Source organism: Epinephelus moara, chromosome 1, assembly GCF_006386435.1.
Source record: "Epinephelus moara isolate mb chromosome 1, YSFRI_EMoa_1.0, whole genome shotgun sequence".
Classification (NCBI taxonomy): domain Eukaryota; kingdom Metazoa; phylum Chordata; class Actinopteri; order Perciformes; family Serranidae; genus Epinephelus; species Epinephelus moara.
This window is the reverse complement of record NC_065506.1, coordinates 36,625,393-36,648,327: the sequence shown is the minus strand read 5'-3', so window position 1 is coordinate 36,648,327 and position 22,935 is coordinate 36,625,393. Positions and strand designations below refer to the sequence as shown.

General features: G+C 44.5%; 1 protein-coding gene across 5 annotated transcripts; it reads right to left on the bottom strand.

The window, feature by feature from the left end:
* Positions 1-202: 202 nt before the first annotated feature.
* sema6dl (sema domain, transmembrane domain (TM), and cytoplasmic domain, (semaphorin) 6D, like) lies at positions 203-21,156 on the bottom strand. 5 transcript variants are annotated; one of them, XM_050033245.1, is made up of 20 exons: positions 20,905-21,156; positions 14,388-14,559; positions 13,726-13,837; positions 12,581-12,641; positions 12,309-12,371; positions 12,083-12,184; positions 11,744-11,834; positions 11,385-11,504; positions 10,963-11,051; positions 9,938-10,155; positions 9,705-9,836; positions 8,933-9,088; positions 7,761-7,934; positions 7,281-7,421; positions 6,970-7,047; positions 6,783-6,841; positions 6,146-6,202; positions 5,458-5,640; positions 4,201-4,442; positions 203-4,089 (listed from the first exon to the last, which is right to left on the bottom strand). In XM_050033245.1, exons 2-20 carry the CDS (start codon positions 14,509-14,511, stop codon positions 2,971-2,973), a joined length of 3,321 nt encoding a protein of 1,106 aa, XP_049889202.1. In that variant the 5' UTR covers positions 14,512-14,559; positions 20,905-21,156; the 3' UTR covers positions 203-2,970. The 5 variants fall into 5 exon arrangements, with proteins under 5 accessions (XP_049889202.1, XP_049889115.1, XP_049889371.1 ...); XM_050033158.1 differs by lacking the exon at positions 20,905-21,156 and adding an exon at positions 19,944-20,831; XM_050033414.1 differs by lacking the exons at positions 5,458-5,640; positions 20,905-21,156 and adding an exon at positions 19,944-20,831.
* Positions 21,157-22,935: the final 1,779 nt, after the last annotated feature.

Here is a 22,935-nt window from a genome sequence, read left to right as displayed (position 1 = left end):
ATTACCCGCCCAAGTCATGCTGTAAGTACCGACACGCATCTCACGGCTCTTAGGCTGAGTTCACAAGGCACTAAGCATCTGATTGTTAACTATTTGCAGCTCTCTGTCATGCTCTCTTACAGCAGACACACGTGACATTATGTATGAAACACGACCGGGCTAATTCCATGTCCTTAAAAAAAAACAAACCCTAAGACCTCTCTTTCTGTGCCATAATGTTTTATTTCAACTATACATGCCGTGTTAAAAAAATCAACAAAAAATATCATGAAACAAAGACCATCATTATTATTTACACATTCACAGTACAACTTTACAACATATCTACACGCTCAAATACTCTGGAGATCATATATACAGCTGGCCTGGCATCGCCATGTCGCACAGTATTTAAATCAAAATTACATGACAAAATCTGGTTCATCTGCACATACACGGAGCTCAGACTGAAATATAAAGGCTTCAATCTAGATTGCAACAGAAAGACCCAGTTCATATTGCAATGTACAAGGCAGTTGAGCAGTGTATGTTGAGTGTATGTCTGCGATGTCAGTGTGGATGTGTCGAGTAGAAAAGAGAGCCCAAACACTGGTTAGATGACAGGCAGAAAGTCTTTACATACAATCATCACTTGTAAACAAAATGTGGCTTTGGGCTAAACAGGCAACTGACACTTGGATAGGATTGCAGATGTCACCCAAATAATGTACCCAAGAGAAATGATCCCTCAGACGTCACCGCTGGCCAATAGAAACAACTCCTGCCACTGCAATCCCGGGGAATTACGGACTGTGTGTGACCACCGCCCATGCCAACAGACGGCTTTCATGTGAACACTGTGTTAATACATTGGCTGTGGGCAGGATGTGCTGCGTTGAGCCGACTGCTCCACAGTGCAAGGTCTAACCACCCTACATCCCACTGTCAAGAAAATACATTCACTGCATGGCACCTCTATGTGGTGGATTAACACCATTCTTTTCAACACCGGCAGTAAAGCAGAAAAATTGATTCAAACTCCAAATAAATGTTTTTTTTCCTATTGTCCTTTTTGTATGACTAGCATTCACAAGTAGAATGTCTGTCAGTGTCTGTCAGTCAATTTCTTTCACCTCAGTTTGGATTAGGTAGTGATTTTCCAACACATCCTGCTGATTTTCAAATTGCTTGTATAAAAAAAATTGTTTATATAGTATATGACAATAACATACAGAGGACCAATTGACATAGCCAATATATTTCATTTTGTGAATAAGGCACACAATGCACAGATTCAGGTTCACTTGCCTAAAAATATTTATACTCCTTATTTATAGTATTTAAGTATATACAGGATCTTGTCATTCCCAGCATGACTCATTTGGACACATTGGTAAATTGTTGTGTTGATTGTACACTGGCCACTCGCAGGGGAAGCTGCACAGGGAACACGGGCTGCAGAACCAACACGGCAGATGACAGAGGTGTTACATCCATGTATTGTTCTAGGGTCAGTTTTAATATACCTTTTAATAGGATTAATGTAGAAGGAAAAGTCTAGTGTTTGCTTTATTAGGGGACACACAAGTTTAACGGAACAGAAGTGCCCTGAAATGTTGAATTCATATACATGGGCTAAACCATTGGTGTTGCTTTAGTTTCATATGGTAAATTCTTTAAATAACACAGTAAAACATCATAAAGGCAAATCATTTTTGTTCAAAATTCATTTAGAGAATGAGATGAGAAATGTATGTTTTTTCTTAATACCATTGCTACATAAAGAAAGAAGTCTCTTGAACCACCAGTATAATTCCTACAAAGGGGCAGTGGAGGTTAGGGGAGATTCAGTCCTGGAGAGAAGCATTTTTCCCCATTTAACAGTGCGTTTGGTTGCTTTAACTTGTACTTCTTGGCCTCTGTCTGCACCATAACACACACACACAAACACACACACACACACAAGCAGATGTGCACACCCATATGAAGGGCTATCCCAGTCTGGTTGAGAAATAAATGCATCAAAGACAAACGCCTATGTCTAAAACCAATAGCAGCAAATGTAAGTAAAATTTCCCAGTGAGTTACACAGTTCATGTCCCAGTATACACCCAGCATGACCAACCACACCTCAGCCTAACCTAGTAATCAAAAACACTACAGAGTGACAAAAAATATGGTTTTGACATGGTTCAGATGGGTTCAAACAAGCGATAATATTGAAATGAGAGATGGTGACTTAGGTCTTAGACAGGTCTTAAGGTGCATCCTCTGACATGTAGCACCTCTCTTGATAAACAAGTGTGAAGGCCTAACGTGTACTGCCTTTACACAAATCTGCTTTCCTATCAACCAACACACACGCACACATTTGCACTCTTTTTCTCTGTTTGCTTGCTGCTTGATTCAGACGTCAGCGGTCATATGTATCTTAAGCAACACGCACACTTATGATTTTGAGTTTCCTCTCCTCTGCCCCCAGCCATCTCATTAACAAAGGCATGGCCTACCTCTCCTCTTTGTTCAGTTCACATTAGTGGGAAAACAGTGCTCAAGGGCAGTGACAAATGAGACCCATTCTTCAAGTATTCCACTGTTTTTAATCTGGCACCACAAGCACAGACGCCGTAGCGGCCCTGGCTGGTGTCCTAAACCTCGTACCTAATAAGGGAACGGGCGACACCCAAGCCCAGATACAATGGGGAGCAGCAGATTCACCACTGTCCACTGTTCATATCCTGTGGCTACCGTGACAAGGGAGGGAGATGGAGACGTAGGGAGCAAAAAAGCCCCAAGGAGTATCTTTGGCCACATGTGTGATTTTCCCTTTTTAGTGTGAGTGAATGTGCATATTGTTTAAAGGGGGAACACACCTCAAGTTGATACACAAACACACACTAGGCCCGACCCCATCCATAGCCCCCCCAAGCCCTCAGGGCTCAAAGCTCTACAGTCAAGGCCAAGAGCTCACTCCAAAGTGTCCATGCTCTTTTAATAACTGTACTTATTAACCACTCGCATCTGTGGAGTCTGTGGTGAAAACCCATTGGGTTTAGGGGGCACATCTGGCTTTAGCGATGGGGTCCGTTTAAGCCCTGTGCGAGGGAGTGAGCCATATCCACTGTAGCTGCTCTGTCGGGATACAGAGGATGGGTGGGCTGAGTGCATTCCTGCCCCCATCACTCCGCCTTGGGAGTCAAGTCTGGAGGGGGGTGTTGGGGGCATGTAACCCCCTCTGTTCATACTGTGCTGGCGAGACACAGACACCCCCATGGTTACCCCATTTGGTGAGGTGGATAAGGAGTGCCTGTGAGAGGCACTCCGGTGGAGTTGATATGCCCCTCTTTGCCTCTCCAGGGTGCCCCCCATGCTCCCCGTTGGTGTTGTGGGAGTAGTGGGCATGGGCACATCAACCCTCTTGGTGGGGCTGTGCCTTGGCAGGGAGGTGGAGGGAGAGTACAGAGAAGCCTCACGGCTGGGCACCTTGGGGGGTAATTCAGTCAGTTCCTCCATGGGCTCCAGTGTGAGCTGCTGCCTTGGGCGAGGCCCTGATCCTTCTTGAAGAATGGCCTTAGGGTTCGCCACTGAGTCATTTAGGTGTTTTAAAAGGTCATTTAGGGTATTTCTGGCATCCACAGACCTTTTCTGGTCTTTCCTACTTCCCTTAGAATCTGGGTTCTTCAGTTTCCTGTCAGACGAATGTGGTAGTGTATCATCTCCATTGTCAAGGTTAGGGTGGTCATGTGTGGCATTGGGCAGGACAACTGCACTGGGGATGTGGGAGTGTCCCAAGGCAAGGTGAGGGTGGTTGGGGTTAGGAGGAGCAGGGGAAGATGGAAGGAACTGAGGACTCTTGGCTGATGAGCTGGACTCCTTGCGAGGCCCGCTGGCCTTCCCGTGAGCCCTCTCCCACTGGTTTTTGATGGGCTGCAGGCTTTTCTGCTGAAGCACAGGGGTGGACTCAGGTGTAGGCAGGGCAGCCAGCTCTGGGGGCTGACAGCCATCCCGCAAGATCATGGTCTTGGTGTCTCCGTTAGGTGAATTCAGGTCTTTGCTGTTGCTCAGTAAATTGGTGTACAGCTTGGGTGTATCAATGTTGGTCTGGTACTCCTGAGAATATAACAATACAAATCAAAGGAGGAACATTAGACACATCTTGTTCATTCACTCCTCACCACAAAGGACATTGATGTTGCATTGGACCTGTTTCAGTGACTGTACCTTTACAGGGCTGTCAAAGAGGCCGTTGAGCTTGACAAAGCTTCCAGTGGAGTCGGAGCAGGACGGTGCCGACTCTGCATCCTTGTGGACATGCCTCGGCTTACGGAGGAATGAGTCTCGATAGCAGAAAACAATCAGACCAGCCAGGAGAGCACCCATGAGAAAAGCAGCAAACACGCAGGTGATGAGGATGTTCATGTGGACCATCTGGTTGGTCTCACCTGCTTGGATATCCCATACACCTATAAAACAGTGGAGCACTGGTTAACCCCTGATGAAAAGAGTTTAAGTGCTCAGTGAAGCGTCCCTCCCATTCAACAGCAGAAATGCACATGTTTGTGTAAGAACACAACCATGCATGAGTTTCTGATTTTACACCCCCCCAATACGAGGTAACCAGTCAACCAAATACCATAAATATTGACACATTTCTATTCATCAAACCCAGATGAAGAAGAAATATGGTGAAAGTTGGCAGAAGCTGTTAGGTACCCACATCCATTTCACCATCTATAAGAAGCAGTGCTATGTTAGTTGAGAAGGGAAGACTCAAAGTGTTGCCTTGATCCACATTCCACTAGAGGCTTGTTGTCATGCGTTTAACCGATACCAAAGGGTTAGGAGTGCACTCTTTTCTGAAATGGAGAGCCAAATCAAGAGACCAACCAACAGGAAGGTGTTCAGAGAAAAGAGAAGCAGTGCTGGTCTCCAAGGTGTTCTCTACTGGAAGTTTGTTAGTAACCACAGACATTGAAAGAGTTAGTCATCCACCGTGCGGCCACAACAGTATTGTGGCAGAGCAGGGCCAGTCAATGATCTACCAGCCAGGGTAAACTGTTAACTAGAGCTAGGGTTAAAAATCTATACTGGCAGAGACAGATGCTAAATTCAAACAAATGTTTTAACAAAACAATACAAGAACGGAGAGTGCAAGGCTTAACGATTAGAAAACTGGGAATAAATAATATAAAAGAAAGAAAGAAAGAACATACGGAAATTTCAATTTAAAGGAAAGAAAACAATAGTAACATGAAGATATAATGTGTATAGCAACATAAATTATGTATGAAAGAGTCTATTTGATAAAGAAATTAGTATCTGCCATGTTGTCTAATGAAAACCCTACATAGCTGCCAATGTGTGCACGTGTGTGTTTGCATATGTGTAGATTCACATTAGTGTGGCTTAGTGAGAGTTGTTGGCAGCTATCAGATCGGGCTCATTGCAGCATGTTGGCTGCCTCCCTGCGGGCCTTACCCTCTTGGCCCCCTGGGATAGAGTCTAAAGAATGGGAGGTGGCTGGGTCATCCTGCAGCACAAAGCCTGAGCCGTAGAGCTCTGGACCAGGCCCAGAGCTGGGGCTCTGAGTGGGTATGAGTACTGGGGGGTGTATGGGCCCACTGGGGTGGACAGTGACTGGCGCTGATGAATACTCCATGTCTGTGGTGACAAACAAATTGTTAACAAACTGTGCAGACGTGGGTGAAGCATACTGTTATCATCCCGGTTAGTAGGGATGGGCAATGGGTCACTTTTAGGGTTAGTGTTTGACAAAATAGTGGACAAACCTGATCACAGTTCACATTCACAGACTAATGAAAGTACATTTTTGTATTTTGTTTAGACAATTTGGAAGGGGACAAAAGAGAGGTTCAAAGAGGAGTTGGTACACAACAGTAAGGATGCCACGGGATGGTGGGTGGACATGCAAGAGGGATTGGAACAGGAAGTGATGAGTGAAAGGGAGAAAGTGAATCTGTGCTGAGATAGAGCACCGATGTCGCCCATGAGTCTGTTGTTTGTGACAATGAAAATGAAGCAGGTGACATTAGCATTCAGGAGGTGTTTGGTAAGAAAAAGATGAATGGTGGCAGTGGTGGAAAAGACAGGGTTGTAGATGCTGAACTCAAGGAAAGAAACCATTTGAGTAAAAGATCAAACTAACCAGAGGTAGGGTCGCCAAATGATTTGTAATCTGGCGCTGATGTAGTGCCCAAAAACGCTAAAAGAATTAAAAGGACAAGAAATCAGTATAAAGGAATTCAGAGGTAAAAACTAAAATTCCTAAGAGACACTAAGAGTGCAGTTTATTTGATTAAATAGTAAAGATATAAAGCACCCGCTAGCAGTGTCCGTTTCTCACTGGAGTCACTCGAGGCCCTCTGGTTCTGATCAATACTGAGGTTCAGCCATGGTCATGTTTAGTTGGTACAAATGAAGGGACAGGCATTTTACAGTAAAATCAGCAAAGGCACATTTTCTGGCCATAGGATATCTTCAGACCTCTACCATTTGCACCAGCTGAACATGACCCTTAATTGTACATGTCCATGTTTCTGCCTCACAGGTGGCATAAGTTACAGGTGGCCATGTACTGTATGCAGATGTGTGTGTTAATACTACACATAGACTTATGTAGGGGCAAGTTACTGGAGTGGTTACTGGTGTGAGTGTGCAGGCTCATGATGTGTGTGGAGATGAGTTTGACATGTGTGCATGTGTGTGTCAGTGTACGTGTATCTGTGTGTGTATTTGCATATGTCTCAGGATAGACGGCATGACAATGGAGATGAGATCCGTACCGTGACAGTCCCCCAGGTGGGCTGTGTTACCAAATTCAACATCCTGCTCATATCCAGTCCTGAAAAGAAAGCAAAGAATAGATGGAAAGATAGGGAGCTTAATCAAAGAGAAGCAAAAAGTCTTGATATCTTATTTTCTCATCTATAATATTTGCACTTTATATCACAGCTGAAAGCTTGAACTCACAAAACGCCAGGCTGTATCCTCTCACAAGCCCCGTGAGGCTTCCAGCCACAGTAGGGGTCCCTTGATGCAATGCAGGACCTGGAGCCATGCAAACACACACGCACACCATCAGAACTCCAGGTTTAATCATTCTGGGAAGTGCACTATAATCATTTGTGACTGACTGAACATTAACCAAAAGGCATAAGACTGAGTTCTTATCACTCCCTTTATGGTTTTTACTGAAATGCAAAACAACAAAGTCACACACCTATGACCGACCGTACAAAGCACATTTTAACCCCCTACATGCGCATTTGCACGTCACTCACTTGTGACAGGAAGAATGCCTTTCACAGCGACTCAGGGGAATACGGATGACGCAGCTTGAAAAGGCAACATACAGGCTGTGGGCGTCTTTGTCCACGTGCAGCGAGAGGACACGCTTGTCGTCCTCACGGTTAGACAGACACCTGGGAGGGGAAGAGAGAAACCTGATCAGCGGTTTATCAGATGCGTGTGTCTACTGTTTCAGTCTCAGTAGATTTAATCACTTGTAAGGTGGAGAAGTCACATAAAGCTTTCCCTCACAGTTTAACAGGGTTTTAACCCCTAACACACGGCAGGGTGTGCGTTCGCATCCACAAATAAGCACAAAAAAACAATCAGACACATACTGTGCAATGCAGACAGACATCTGTGCCAGGATGCTTCACTTTAAGAGTTGCTGACTCCTCAGCCAGAAGGGGGAAGAGAAAAAGAGAAGAGAGGCAGACAGACAGACAGAGGGTGAAAAGTGCATGTATTCCTACTTGGCCCTGTTGAAGACATCCATCTCCTCCAGAAGCAGGCTGTCATTCAGAGACACGGTGGAAGTCTTGGCCAAAACCTTGAGGACAACCCCCGACTCGGCCCCGATGAACACCACTGTGTAGTTCTTGTGAGGTCCTGCTTCATTGTCCACAGCCAATGCTGTCAGTCTGTACCTACAGACACAGCAGAAGAGCATGTGTTACTCACAGTGGGGGTTATCCCATTCAAAATGGGAGAGGCCATTTTGAATACACACATCGCTTCAGCTCTTGGATTACACAGTAAGCCACAGTAAATTAGGAGACGTGTATATAGTGATAGCTCCATGTGCGGCACATTATTAATGGGCTATTGAACCTCAATGCTTTTACAGCTCTGACCTGAAGGTGTCCGTAGCACTGAGTATTGAATGTTTGCATCAAATGCTTTGTCAGATTTGTTTATTCCTAAGTCATATTGTAATATATACATAGCTTTGTTAATTTTACATCATTGTATTTAGGTAAAGTTTTTGGAGAGCTGCATTGAGCATTAAAGGTCCAGTGTGTATGATTTAGGGGGATATATTGGCACAGATGGAAAATAATACAATAAGCATGTTTTTTTAGTGTACAGTCACCTGAAAATAAAAATAGTTGTGTTTTGTTATGTGAGAGTGAGCTATTCACTGTTTTCATCCATATAAATCACCGGGTCTATTTGTTCTGGAGAGCAAGAGACCCCTGCAGATAATCTGGTTCCTGGTAAAAACCTCCTGAATGTCTGGATCTTTAGTTATCAGAGAAAAAGGTGAGCATGCATTAGCTGATGCTGGGCTAGCGGCCAGAGTGAGATGTGCCGAATAGCATCGGAGAAATGCTGATTTTTAACTTGAAACTGCTTTATTCAGTGTTTTCACTGGTTTTAATAACCTGGTCTATTTGTTTTGGAGAAGAAGAGACCTCTACAGATAATTGGACTCCTGGTAAAAAACTCCTGTACAATAAACACTGAAGGAATCCTATCTGGATAACATTTTAGCTGGCTGCAATCCTCACTGCTAGATGCTACTAAATCCCACTAAATCTTACACACTAGACCTTTAAGACAGCATTTGGTTAAACATTCAAATAAACTTGTTTTCAAAACTAATGTATTTAAAAAAGAGATCCAAAACTGAGGTAATGTTTACCTGACGCGAGTCTTGGTGAACCAAGGCTCATCCCCAATAGAAGGCACAGCTGTGTCCATCAGGGGGTGGGACTTGATGAACTGCAGGGTTTCGTCCGGGAACTCGATGGAGCTCTTTAAGGACGCAGCTGGACCATGACCTGCACAGCACCCGGGTCTAGGATGAAGGGTGCACACGAACAGAGGGCAAAAGGTCAAAGATCAGCCTATGCGATCACACACCAGGGAGTAATAATAGCGTGTATTGAAATGGATGAAAAGTGCAACGAGAGGGTGGGGGGGCGGAGGAGCAGGTGCTTATTAGGATCACAAAAAGGCCTCAGCTGGAAACATAAAATATACATATGCATGGTTATCCTCCATTAATGATTTACTGGGGTAATGAGGTGCTTCGTGGACTTTGTGTTTTGGACACAGGGCAGGGCTACAAATATACGTGGCGACTGTAAACAGGTTAAATATGCAACGCGTCTAATTATGCCAGATTAATAATTTAATCATCAGCAGATGGTGAATGTGTGCTGGGTCAAAGCTAATAACTTCATCCCTTACTAGTGAAAAAGATTTGATTTCATTGGGTTTAACTTGGATAAAGAAGGGTTAAGAAAAGGGGAAAACTGACAGGCGGTAAACAGCCGCTGAGTCAAGTGCCACCTGCTCAAGAAAAGCCAGGTTTAAAATCAAACATTGCTTTTTTTCTTTTGCTTTATTTGCTCTGTATGCTTTGGAGAGTTTTAGAGTTTTTCTTGGGAAAAGAAAAGTTAAATCTTTACCGAGGTTTGGGCAGCTTCTCCTCTGGAAATGGAGTCCACACAGAGTCAGGAGTCTTCTGCTCTTTGAACCGACCCCAGAAAACTTTCTCTATGTCCGCCATGGAGAAGGCACACACTGCTGACCCTGGGATGCTGGGGTGAAATGAATACATTAGTACAACATCTATGTATGATTCCTACTTTCTTATATCTGCCCTCGCCATTGGTTAATTTAACAACTACCAGTGGCTCACCTGTTCATCTGTGTGGTGAACACACCCACCACAGAGGGAACTCCGTTGATGTTGATGATGTCAGTGATGGACTGGAGCACATCGAAGTAGAAGAAGGACTCCCCTGGCACTGAGCAATTCAGCCTCGCCTTCACAAAAGATGTCCAGTGCTTCTCCAGCACCCGCTGCGAACCCCCAACGTCATTCTTACAGATACGGGCAACACGAGAATACACAACCTGCGAGGAGTGGGGGTTTAAGAGAGGACAGAGGCGGGTGGAAGAGGAAGGCGGATGAGTGAACGTCACTAAAAACACTTCAACATGCTGAATAATGCATCTCTCCATCCTGTAGCAACTCGAGACAGACGACTTAACAAACACTTTCATCTTTATCTTTGTGTGTGGAGATTGTTCACCCTGACTGGAGCAAACACTTGAAAAAAAGAGCACATCCCAACAGCCTTGACCGGCATGATGCTGCGCCGTGCGTTTGATTGCACTTATTACCAAAGCTGAGAGTATAAATGAAGTGTGTGAAGCAGTTGGCTTTGACAGTTTTAATTATTCACCAGTGCAAAGCTCCATCAGAGGCCAGGTGTCACCAAAGCATTAGTAGGGTTGAAATATTTATTGGCTGGTGGCTGATGGAGGACACTGGCTTCCTGTGGCTTGGCCAGACCCGCTCAGGGTGAGGCACGGTCAAATCTGAAGTTGGCCTCTAACACAGAGCTTCCTAATGCCCTCTGCATGTGTCGAAGGTAGAGGCAGACGCAGAGCGTGCATTCAGTGGGAGACAAATCCTCTCGCTGTGTAATGGTCTTACATTAGTAGAACATTCCCAGCAAACACTGGCTGTTAAAATTTCTCGTGTATTCTAATGCGATGTACTGTCATCGCCTGAATGGGCTCCATTACCACTGGGGCCATTTTGAGGCAGACACACATGCACTGAGGGAGGTGTAAGCCTTTTTTTGGATAAAGGCCTGCATACTGTATCTGTGCGGAATATGTAATGCATTATAAACGGCAGGTGCACTGTCTTACCTTGCCCAGATTGCTGTGCTCCACCGCAATCTCTCGGTAGAAAAAGTACACATAATTCCCATACTCTGCTGCGTGCAGGAAATGAGGTTCTGAGGGAGAGACAGAAGCAGAGAGTTGAAGTGTATTTCTGCACCGTCACCACCACTGTGCATGTTGAATATTTCAGGGATTTGTACAAGGCTGTATATGACTGGGGGTGACCTAGATTGCCTGGGAGAGAACAGGCCATATCCCCATGGAGCTTGCCAAGGCAGGAGAGCTCTCTATCACTTTAAAAACAGCTCTGACAGCCACGTACATACATACACCATGCAAAGGCACCGTGGGCATTTTGCTAGCTGGCAGGTAGACGCATGTATCCCCAGGAAAAGCGAGGGGAGAGGGAAATAAAGATTGAGAGTGACTAAGAGGCAATCGCTTACCTTTCAGCCATTTGGAGTCATATTTGATGGTCCTCAGGGCTGATCCATCACCCATACTGCGATAGATGACAGAATCACTGGCCTGGAAGTCAGCTACAGTTGCCGAATACAGCTTCCCCTCTAAAAAAAAAAAAAATAAAAAAATAATAAAACAAGGTGTAGAGTTGCCAGATATTGCACTTCAATGCTTTGTTGTTTCTCTTCTTTTAAACGGCTTGATTGGCTGAGCTGTTATCGCTGCAGGCACCGTTTTAACGTGGCAAAGACACAGAGGTGATAATGAGAGCGTAAGTAGGAACCCATTAGTTCTTTTGCGGCAAGACTAACTGTGTGTGGGCGGGTGTGTGTTTGACCCTTACCAGCGAAAAGGGCAACGTTGGTTTGCTTGGAGTCAAATGGGCATCGTGCCAGTCCATTTATCTCCTCCCCATCAAACTCGAGGTTATCCAGCTGCAGGCAACACAACAATCACCCACACATTAAGAGAGTTTTGTCAAGGGACACAGCGAGAAGGAACACACATGCACACACATAAATCAGTCAACCTGGTCTAGTCAAATGTATTTAACAAGAAATTAAAATGAAGGGTGTGTTACCCAAATTACTTGAAGCATATTTACACAATCCTAGTCAACATTTTGTGTGTGTGTGCCTTTGCACACATCTGAGCATGCAAAGCTCCAGCACTGGATACTGACCCTGTAGTATCTGCACATGGGGTTGAAGCCATTGGTACCGCAGATGAACACAAGGTCATCGTTTCTGGGAACAAGCACTTTGATGAAATTGTGGCACTCGTCCTGAAAACAGACACCCAACATGGGACAGCGTTTTTAGGGGCAGCCAGCTTCTCTGCTCACATGTTTAATCCTCTGTCCACGTGGTGGAATAGAAAACAAAAGGTGAATGGCTTTTTATACGCACCCTGTGTTTTCCCTTGACGGCACACATGTCTCTGTCAGATTGGCCCGATCGCCATGTTAGCTTCTGTAAAAACCCCAACATGGAGCATTAGACACACGCACGGCACACTAAATACACACACACTCACACTCGTGCACACGCTCACACAGTCCTCCCTTTTCCACTCTCTCATTTTACAACCTGTCCAGTTTGTGATGAATGGCTCTGTATTTTCTATGGAGCCCTTTTTAGTGTTTGTGGATTGAGAGAGCAGCTTGTGGCGAGAATCTTACCCGGTAAGGAATGATCTCATTCCTGTAGGATTCTCTCAGACTGACCAGGTACACCTGATCTCTGTGGGCAGACAACAACAAAACACACACAGCTCAATGATACAGCACAACCAGGAATACAACTCAGCCTTTTCAGTTTCGCCATTTTAAAAATAAAAATCTGTGTTTTTTAATATGAATAACAGGGTGAAATTCTCCATTTAAAAATTGCCATTTTCAACACATCTACATGGTTTATCCATTTCTTGTTTTTCTCATTCTTAGAGGAACTGTGGTGCATAATCAGCAGCTCATTTGCATTGTTTCCCAATTTTTCTATTTATTCGCCATTAGGAGAATATTTCTCTAAATGGTTCCTGTCATTAGACGATCTCATTTACTGTGAACGATGGTTTCAGCCTCCCCTTGCGGTGGGAAACACACAAACTTTTAGTTCACAGTAATAAAGAATCTGAGGCAAACCAATTTCTTCTTTTCAAAACCTGCGTCATTCTCTGTCAAAATGAGACCAAAATTTAAATGTCTACATTGTGTTAACAACAATGCATGGTGAACTTGGTTTTTTATGCAACTGCCTGTTATAGAAAACCCAAAAATGCTCCCTGCTGTAACATCGACAATTACTTATTGTTTTGCTCATACGTTAGTCTTAAAAAATGTGACAAAACCAATGGGGATCAAATTTTATAAACCCGCTGGGGACATTTTGCTTCAGTTTTAGTAAAAGCATGCAAATACCCTAAACTGGCTGAAAGGAGGATCCACCTGACGCCAGTGATACATGTGGAGATGATTATAGGGGCTCCAGAGGTGGGAGTTTTATACTGTAGATGTCGACTTGATTTCCTGCTACAATATTAGTGCTGGCGGTCAGATTAATCCCAGTGCCCATAAATACCAAAAAGACATGTAAAGATGCCAAGAAATCCCTGACAGAGCGTCAGGCTGGCATGATAGACGCCTTTCCTCGATCAATACTGGCCATATACATCAAATGCAGGCCTAGAAGCCACAGATCCAATAACACTAAGAGCTTTTTTCCCCCTTACGCCACTGTTTACCTGCCAAGGAGTGACTGAGTATATTGGTGTGGGGAATGTGTGAAAGAGAAAGAGATGGAAATAGTGAGTGTGTGCTGGGTTTACCTGCCAGCAATGAACAGAGTGTCCTGTATCTTGGTCATCAGCTGAAAGTCAAGGCGATGCTGTGACTCGTTGCCAGAGGGCCTGCCTCTGAACACAGGGTACCTCCGTGAATCTGTGAAGACAACACACACATGCTGTTAATGGGAAATGGGAGCAGACACTCTTGCGCGGATAAACCACACTCGGCTCTTGCTACATTTAACTCCACTGTACTGATTAAAGAAATATGCTCTGTGTGTGTGTGTGCTTTTATACAAATCGTCATGCAATTAAGGTAATGGTACAGTAAAAATACCTACAGTGTATTTTGTATAATTATATCTGCGTGTCATTGTGTTTGTGCGTTAGATAATGGCTGCCGATGTCAGCACATCTCTCTGTTCTTCCAGCACACCACAGAGATGAAAATGAAATCCACTTAATGCCTCAACTGACCATCCAGCAGATTGATTTTATTACTATGAGCATGGCATGCTTGTGTCTGAACTGCTGACACGACTGGAATAAGGAGGCCGCCGGTATTTGTCTTTATTCCGCATGCGACTGGCCTGAGTAAAAAGTGTATATTAAATATAGCTGTTGACTTTTTCAGTGACGTTGCAGCAATTGTAATCTCTACCCCCCTCGTCCCTGCTGAGCTCATATTGGGTGCGTGTACTCACAGTGTGCGTCAACGACATCGAGGGGTACGGTGTCCTCAGGGAAGCTGACTGCGAGGAGAGTGCGTGAGGCTGTCAGCAGCAGCAGCAGCAGCTCACTGAGCAGAAGCGCAGCTCTCTGGCCCATGGCTGCTCACAGACGACACTTCCTGTTTCACTCTAGTGGAGATGTTACCTGGAAACGCACACAAAATACATGCTTTTGTTCTTGACATGTCAAACATTTCATGTTATATTTAACCTTCTGCTGCGAACAGTAGTCTTATGAGCCAAAGCCAAACCCTTGGTAAACTCAGAAGAATGAAAAAAGATGATATCAGCAGTGAAGTTTTCTTGTGTTGGTGAAACACAAACATAAGGCGCACATAATGCCCTCTCAGGCTTATTGATGACTGAGCTCTCAGTGGCAGTGCTTGGCGTTTCCCCTCTACTTCTCCCTACATCTGCTGTCTAAGGGAAGGTCAGCCAAGTGACCGGTGGGGTGTCTCGGTGTGTGTTGGATGCAGCGGAAGTCCACTCTGTTAGAAGCGTGGCGGGCCTGCTGTCTCTGTACATCTGTGCTACGATTGGTTTGTCTTGGGTCGGGCTCAACACTAATCAGCACATTGCAACTTCATCACCATCACTAGTGTAGCCTCTGCTCTGACCTTAGCTGACTTCTATTAGCGCTCTGTTGGCTGTTATTGCTCCAGCCTTTCCTTTGGGCGGGGGTGCTTTATTGCAGAGCAGTGATTCACTCATCTTTGTCTTAGGAGGATAAAGTCATGTACAGTTGTTTTGACATAGTATTAATACTTGTTACTAATAGTTTGTACTGCATCTGATTGCAGACATGATATACCAGCAACTACATTGGTAATAATTCATTGTGGGAGTGGCAGGAGTTTAGTGTGTATGTTAGTGCGTGGAGGAGTGCTTTAGAGACAGACTGTGTCTGTGCATATTAATGATCGGTGTACATTCAAATATTTATAAGGCAAACAAATTATTCATGCAGGCAAAGCCTGAACGGATATAAACAATTTACCGGGAGACGTCACACAGGCAGAGGGATGGATTAGCTGGGAGCACACTGGGATACGCGCACACACAGACACACACACGGCTGCACATACATAATCACTCTTTCAAATGGTGTAATGCAAAGACTGATGCATGTGCACGCACACAAACACACACACAGACACACACTGTATTGACTCATTTTTCAATTAGCCCCAAAGCACACCTGCTCCAGTGCTGTCTGTGGGCCCTGCCTGCCAAGCCATTAGTGCTTTGATTGATCCACACAGGAAGCGTGGCAGATCAACAGCCAGCAGAGGCAATCTATGGGTTTTGCCATATCACTGTAGCCATGTGAGAACTTTGTAACTCACCACATGGTCACCTTCATCCTGTAGTAGATGGAAATTGTGGAAAAACCTTTTAAATCGTTCCAAACGCTTAGTTTAAAACACTTTATAACACAAACGGTTGTCAAGTAGAAAATGAGACAGGATGAGGTGTTTACCTGACAGCAGTAATTTACATCAGTCAACTTTTGTCAGTTTATGTGAATTACATAGTTCACAAATTGGCAGCACTGCCTTAAAGCCTACATGTTGATATACAGCGCACAGTTTTCCAGGCTCTAATAATCCAATTTGAGTCGGAACAGTTCCCATATGACGATGTGTCACTAAAAAGAATGGAAGCCGTGGAGATGGAAGCGGAGTAATGCCAGCGTGTTTTAGTCATCAACAATGTGTAATCATGGCTATTCAGCACTCTGTGGGATACTGAGGCCTTTGAAAGAGCAATGTCATTATGACTAAGTAATGCAAGGCCTGGACAAGAAATCGCTTCATCTCAATTAGTCCACTTAATGGTGAAATTACGGGTTGAATGTTTTGACAAAATAGAAAGATTAAATGAGGGCATATATCTCATCCTATAACAGCAGACATCAATGATGCCAGAGTAGGAACTCTAATCTAGATACAAATGAATCTCTGGACGCAAACACTCCACAGATCTATGCACACGGGCTCCCAGATCTATACAGAAGAACAACTGTCAGCAACTTAATCTAAACGAGAAATGATGACACTGCTCTGCAAAGAGAGACAGTGGTGTTCCTTAAAAGCGTAGCTGCTATTTTTTTACTACCTGGTTCAGACGCCCTCACACCAAGAAATGTGCTGTATTAAAACCCAAGCAATAAATTGCTGAGTTTCTAGGAGAAGCCAGGGACAGGAATAGATACCAAACACACAACAATAGGGAAAAAAAGAGGCGCTATGAAAGGTAAATAAACCAAGCTCCACATTTCAATTCTATAGTGCTATCATACAGGCTGCAGGCTGTGCTTCCAGCCCAGACTTGGCGGTGTTCACAGGTAAATCATTTCCTTGGTTGTCAAAATTTAGAGTCCTGCTCTATAGCCCCTCTTCGTAAAGCGCACACACCACTTTTTTTCCTGCCATTCTCCCCCACTAAACAATTCAGGAGAAAAATGCTCCGACGAGAGGCCCAGCTTCGATCTCCCATGATTCCTTGCATGGTAATAGCCACACTGCGGAGGCGAAGGCTTTCCTCAGAAACTTTAATGTAAAACAGAAACAGAAGACATCCAGAGGTCAGCGATCTAAAATTACTTCTCAATCTCTAGTGAGCCCAGCATGTTTTCTATTGACTATTCCTTTGCGCTCTCTGGTTCCTGCCCTCCAGTGTGTGTATGATTGTGTGTGTGTGTGTGGGGGTGTGTATGTGTGTGCATACACATATAGGCCTCAACAAGCCTAGAGATGCTGGGCTTGTCACGCAACTCGGTGCCATTCAGCCTTGCCTCACTCTACCTCTGTTATTACAGGCTTTTCAATGTCCTACAACCACGCAGTTTCCCCACTGATGTTGTTGGCTCAGGCCCATGGTGTTAAACACGGGGAGGGGAGCGGGGGGGAGGGGGTCTGGCGGATTGCTATTTCTACTGACGGTGGGTGTAGGGGTCCGTAGCCCAATTCTGGTAGTTACAGCTGAAGATTTAGTGTTCCGAGCTCAAAATGACAGATTAACACATATTCTCCTCTTAGCTGTGTTTTCGCTGGCATATGTCAGCCATAACCTCTCCCCCCACTGCAACACTGAATGGATGTACTTTTGCAGGGGAGTCCTATTGGGAGGAATTGGGGCCAATAAAAGGAAGACAAACAACAGCAGTGCGTGAGGTTTCGTAAATTGTGTGCGAGTGTGATGGGTGGATGTAATCCCAGCAGAACAATGGCTGCTGCTGCTCGAGGCTGCTCGGCCTGTCATTCTGCACCGTACTGATCTGAAAACCTAACAGCACAGGAAATCAGATAGCCCAGGAGTTCAGTTTCAGGCACTCTTCACACTTCTGTCTAAAATGTGTGTGTAAGCATGCGCGACTGTCCAAAATGGGATATGTCCTATGACACGGTTGTCTCTGACAAAGTAATCAAGATGCAGCCACACAGGAAAGTGAGTCAGACAGATGATTAGAGCAGCCACCACACAGGGCCCAGAAATGATTACCACTCCTTTTCCCACTCCTGTAATAACCCCCACCCCTAATCGCGTGCTATTTACCTAAGGATCACTTGTGAGGGGCTTGGTTGGACTTGTTGCTCCAGAGATTTGGCAGAAGGAGAAGGCTGTGCCACCCTAAACCGTGCTTCCCTCCCTTTCTTCTCTACCTTGCAGAGAGGAGGAGTGAAACAGGAGAAAGGCTGTTCTCAGCAGTAGTTCTGCTATAGTAGAGCACAAAAGGGGCTGAGCTGCAGGTGTGACCAGGAAACAAAGGGGGCTTTGGGCTAGTCAACACAATAGAGCCCCACCCCCGGTCAGTGGACCTACGTTTAGGAGAGCTGTTCTGGGGCTCCTAAAAGGGGGTTGTGAGGGAACAACTACATAAACACATGGACTCCAAATGCTGCACACAGGGTCAAACTTTTATCACTCCACCAATTTAGCAATGAGCAATGTGGTTTCTGAGCAGCACTTTAGGCATATGGTGTAAAGGGTTAACACTGATCACTGTATGGTTCAGTGACAGTGGTTCCGGGGTTGCAGCCGGCTGTAGTGGAGGTTAACGGTGATCGTTCTGGTCGCTGAGTTCTGACCCCGTGATCAGTGAGGCGAAGTGAGACACACCAGCCAGCTGTGCTGTCAACCAACCCACAGCTGGTTCGGATGTTTTAACCTGGCCGGAGTGTTGTGCTCCTGCCTATGTGAAGTTTGTAGTTTGAGTAAGTAAGCTGGGGTTCTCCTGGATGTGTGACGGAGCTCAGACACTCAAGAGTTTCTGGGAAATGTCCACTTGTGCTGTGTGTTTTATTTTTATAAAGGGACTGCAGTGATTTAGATTTGCACAGATGCATTTTGACCACAGACAAACTAAAATTAGACATCATTGTACACTTTTTTTTAGATTTATTTTGGCACACCAGGTTAGTCTATAGTACCGACTTCAGAATAAGCCCATTGGCTGCTTAATTGGTTCATCTCCTTTTGCTCACTTACTTCAATTGGCCAAATTTCCTTAATTAATGAGACACAGCAGAACAATTCCTTAAACTGCCCCCACTTACATGGCTTTTTATCAAGCAGATGAACCATTCTAATTCACCCTATCACCCCCTATAATTCTTCTGTTTCTCTTCCTTTGCTCGCTGGTAATTTTTCAAGTTTTGCGTGGGGATCTTCCGCTCCTCTTTAGCGCACACAATCCATGCAGCAGCCCGGGCTCTAATGCAAGCATTGTGCGGACTGGGGCGTAGAAGGCATTCAAGTTTTTTATCCGTGGTAAATCTTTTTCAGAACCCCTTTAGCCCACATGTAGGACTCATACAAAAGACAACAAAGACGCGGGGGACAGCGGTGGAGTGACAACTGTGATGGGGCTGCGTTTTAACTGCTTCCACGGCACTTAATGCATGCACAGGGCTGGGCTCTCGTTCTGCTCTGCCTCCAAAAAGGTTACGAGCGCTTCTCCGGTTTATTATCCAATATAAGAATACCATAATGAAATTGGGAATGCATTAAAAAGATTAAAGGCATCAGTGGAGTGAGCAGTCAACAGCCCTTCAAGTCCAAACTGCCCATCCTACTGGTCTTTTGTTGTTTAATACTGTGTTTGCCTGCACGCTCCGCACAATCATGTGCAGGTTACCTTTAATCCAAGTTGATTTTTGTGTCAGAACCACTTTAATTTATGCCTTGGACAATTAAACACAACTCGGAACGATACACAGCAGAAGAACAGAGCTATTATGACTGAAATTGTGGCAAAATACGCACACATGAATTTTCTTCTTTGGACCTTTCATGGCTCAGTTTTTACTCTCAGTAAATCAGTACATCTCTGTTCAATTAAATACTTTTAAATCTTGATTCCCTTGTATGGATTTTCCTCACAAAGTAGATCTCCGGACAGCATAGAAGCCAGCAGTGATGTGTCCTTCATTAAATTAAAGGGCCATCTCACTAATAAAACACATAATGTATCATAGAAATAAAAAAATGCACTGCTTATAATTAAATAACATCGAGGACACCTACCTTGTGTGTCCGAATTCACTCATGAATAGGGCAATCCGACTCAATGTCATATTCCTTTGGTAATCCATTTAAGAGAAAACACCCAGCATGTAATATTCCTGTTATTTTAAAGCTCCATCCGGACCCCACTTTTCTCTTTTTATCCAGTTGCGCGCAGATTTTTCAGCTCCGCTCGCCACATACGAGCATTTTGACTGGCTGCTCTGTCTCCGTCCCCGGGCCCCTGCGCTCTGATGACTGATCTTCAAAGCTCTGCCACGACCACACAGCCCCCTCCCTCATACACCGACACACCAGCCCCCTTTCCACTACTATTAACTTTGGAAACCAGAGGGAAAAGGCATAAACATTAACGACGCGCTATCCTCACTCCGCCGCGCTCCGACTTCATGTACAATCATTGATTTAATACTGAGTTAAGATAATAGAGGGCGTGTGGACTTGACGGAGAGCGTCACATCGCACATATATCCACCAGAATAAAACAAATAACTGCATTTACGCACAACTCTTCTCCGTGCTTGTTTATCCCTACAGCCACACAACTGAAGTTAGATACACGGCTTAATAATGCTACTATAGAACTTAAAACAAAAGGTTTCTGACAGCTTCAATAGGAGAGCATACTGTCTCACAAATGAAGAGGTGACTTTAGATGTGGTTTACCCTCTGTTACACCGCTTTATGAGCGCTGGAAAGACGCTTCCGAGCAGGACACATAAATGCGTCCTGAAAGGAATGAATGAAGCGTAAATTGAATTGAAGCATAAGCAAAAATAGCCCGGACCTGAACTATTTCTGTCCTGCAACCATCAGTTTTGCAGAGCAGCATAGCGACGTGGTCAGAGGATATTTTGTATCCCAGCAAAGACTTCTCCTCTCTAGTTTTCCCCTCGACTTTCACTGCGTAATGCGGCGCAACAAAGTGATATATGTCCACGTAGCGGCAAAAGAAACTCACCTCATCTGAATTGCTTATTTTTGTATCCTTTAGTGTTGCTTGTAATCCAGAAAAAAATGATTGTGCGCGTCGTAGTGAATCAACTTCTCCTGGCTGGGAGAAAAACAAACTAATGCACGGCAAATGGTGTAATTCGACCCGTGTTAAGTCAATCCATCCAGAGAGAGAGCCACAGCCTACCAATAAGCAGCGCTCTTGCTCCAGTCCCTCCCCCCACCATCCATCTCTCCTCAGTTGGTTTGGGCTCCTCTGCCGTGCTCTGGCTTCCTTCCTTTCTTTCCTAGAGCCCGGAGAGAAAGAAAAAGCGACCCCCTCCCTCCCGGTTCTCCTCCTGTGTGACCCCGTATTGCCCCCCCCCCTCTTTTCTGTTAAACCCCATCCCCCAACTCCAAGTCAGCAAGAGTGCCTAGTAAAAATCATTTCAGCTGAGTTGTGGCTGCTTAGTAAAACACAGCTTTAGAAATGTTTGGATTTAAGAGGGATGGTTGAAGCTCAGACTTCCTTCGGCTTCTGCAAAACATCATGCAAGTCATTTTCTATGAAAAATGGAGAAATATAAATGTGACGGTGTAGATAAAAAGTTTCACATTTATGTCAAATAACTCCACAGAGTCATAAATTATATATTCTATCACACTATTTAGCTACAAAATTATTCTTAATATAGATATACCTACCACAATAGGCCTAAAACGAGTCATATTTAGTGGTTTCAAACATTATTGTGCACTATAAACACAATAAATCTCCAAAATTAAACATTATCCTTATCCTCTTTTGTCTTTGGGCTCCATCCAGCTAATACATAAGCATTAGTAGTCTACGTATGTATGCAAACATCCGCATGAGGGCTTGTTCCCGTATGCATGCAAAGCTCAAGTCGTCATTGAACGTGTCAGGTCATTCCAACCAGGTCTGCTAGGCCGCACAATGGAGGCCCATTTGCACCCCATTAGAAAAGCAGGTTAGCAGATGTGTGAGAATCTCTCCCAAGCGAACATCCTCACCCACACACACACACACACACACACACACACACACACACACACACTCCTGACAGCCCCCATTATGAGCTCAGTAAGTAGGATCTGCATCTCAATACTTGCACAGGAAACACTAGTTTGCACTGCTGATCTGCCTGATCTCAGTTTGGCACTTCTTGCATGTCTTTGTCCCCGCTTGTCCCTCACTTGTCCCACCCTCTTCCTCTTTTTTTTTTTTATTGTGAAGTTACTACTTCTCGATATCCAGTCTCTTCATTGGATAGAACCTTTCTTTTTCCTCAGGCCCCCTATAGTTTTCTATTTTTCTTCAATCTCACCAGGGTTATCTCAACTGATAGAGTTTAGTCTGTCATTTATGTGACTTTCAGTCCCTTTCTTCTGGCCTCTCATGCTTCAATCTCGCCGCTCAGTGTTTCTGTCAGTCCTCGGTTACTTCTGTGTGATGTCCCCTGAATCCCGTGGGGACTGAATCAGCACGGGCATCTATTATGGTGAGATAGGGGAAAGATGGATGGATCAATGTGTCGAAAGGTTTGCGCCAACACAGTTACTGAGTGTCAGGACGGCTGAACACATATATGGATCTCTGGTGATTGGTGGGTATATTGATTGGTCTTTTTTCCAGTGAACTGACAGTTTTATCATGGGTGTAATGGCAATGTGACACTGTTTCAGTAGGTTTTTAATAGGTTTTGGTGCACTTTTGTTGGCTTTGACAATTCTCTATCTACTTGCAGTGTCATTATTTTTGCCACTAATGTGAATTGTTACCAACCCAAGCATGCTGAATGGATAATTCATGATTTTGCTGTTGTTCCACACTTATATAACAAAAAGAAGATGACAGTTTTCCCCTTATTTTTCATTCTTCAATTACAATTTCACTACAAAACAATTTTTCTTGAACAAATGACATTAAAGTCATGGGAGGATAGATGAGTAAATGGAGACATATTTACAAACATAGCAGGAGTAGAAGTGGAGCAGATGGGTGAATGACAAAGGTCTTTGAGACTGAGAGCGTGTT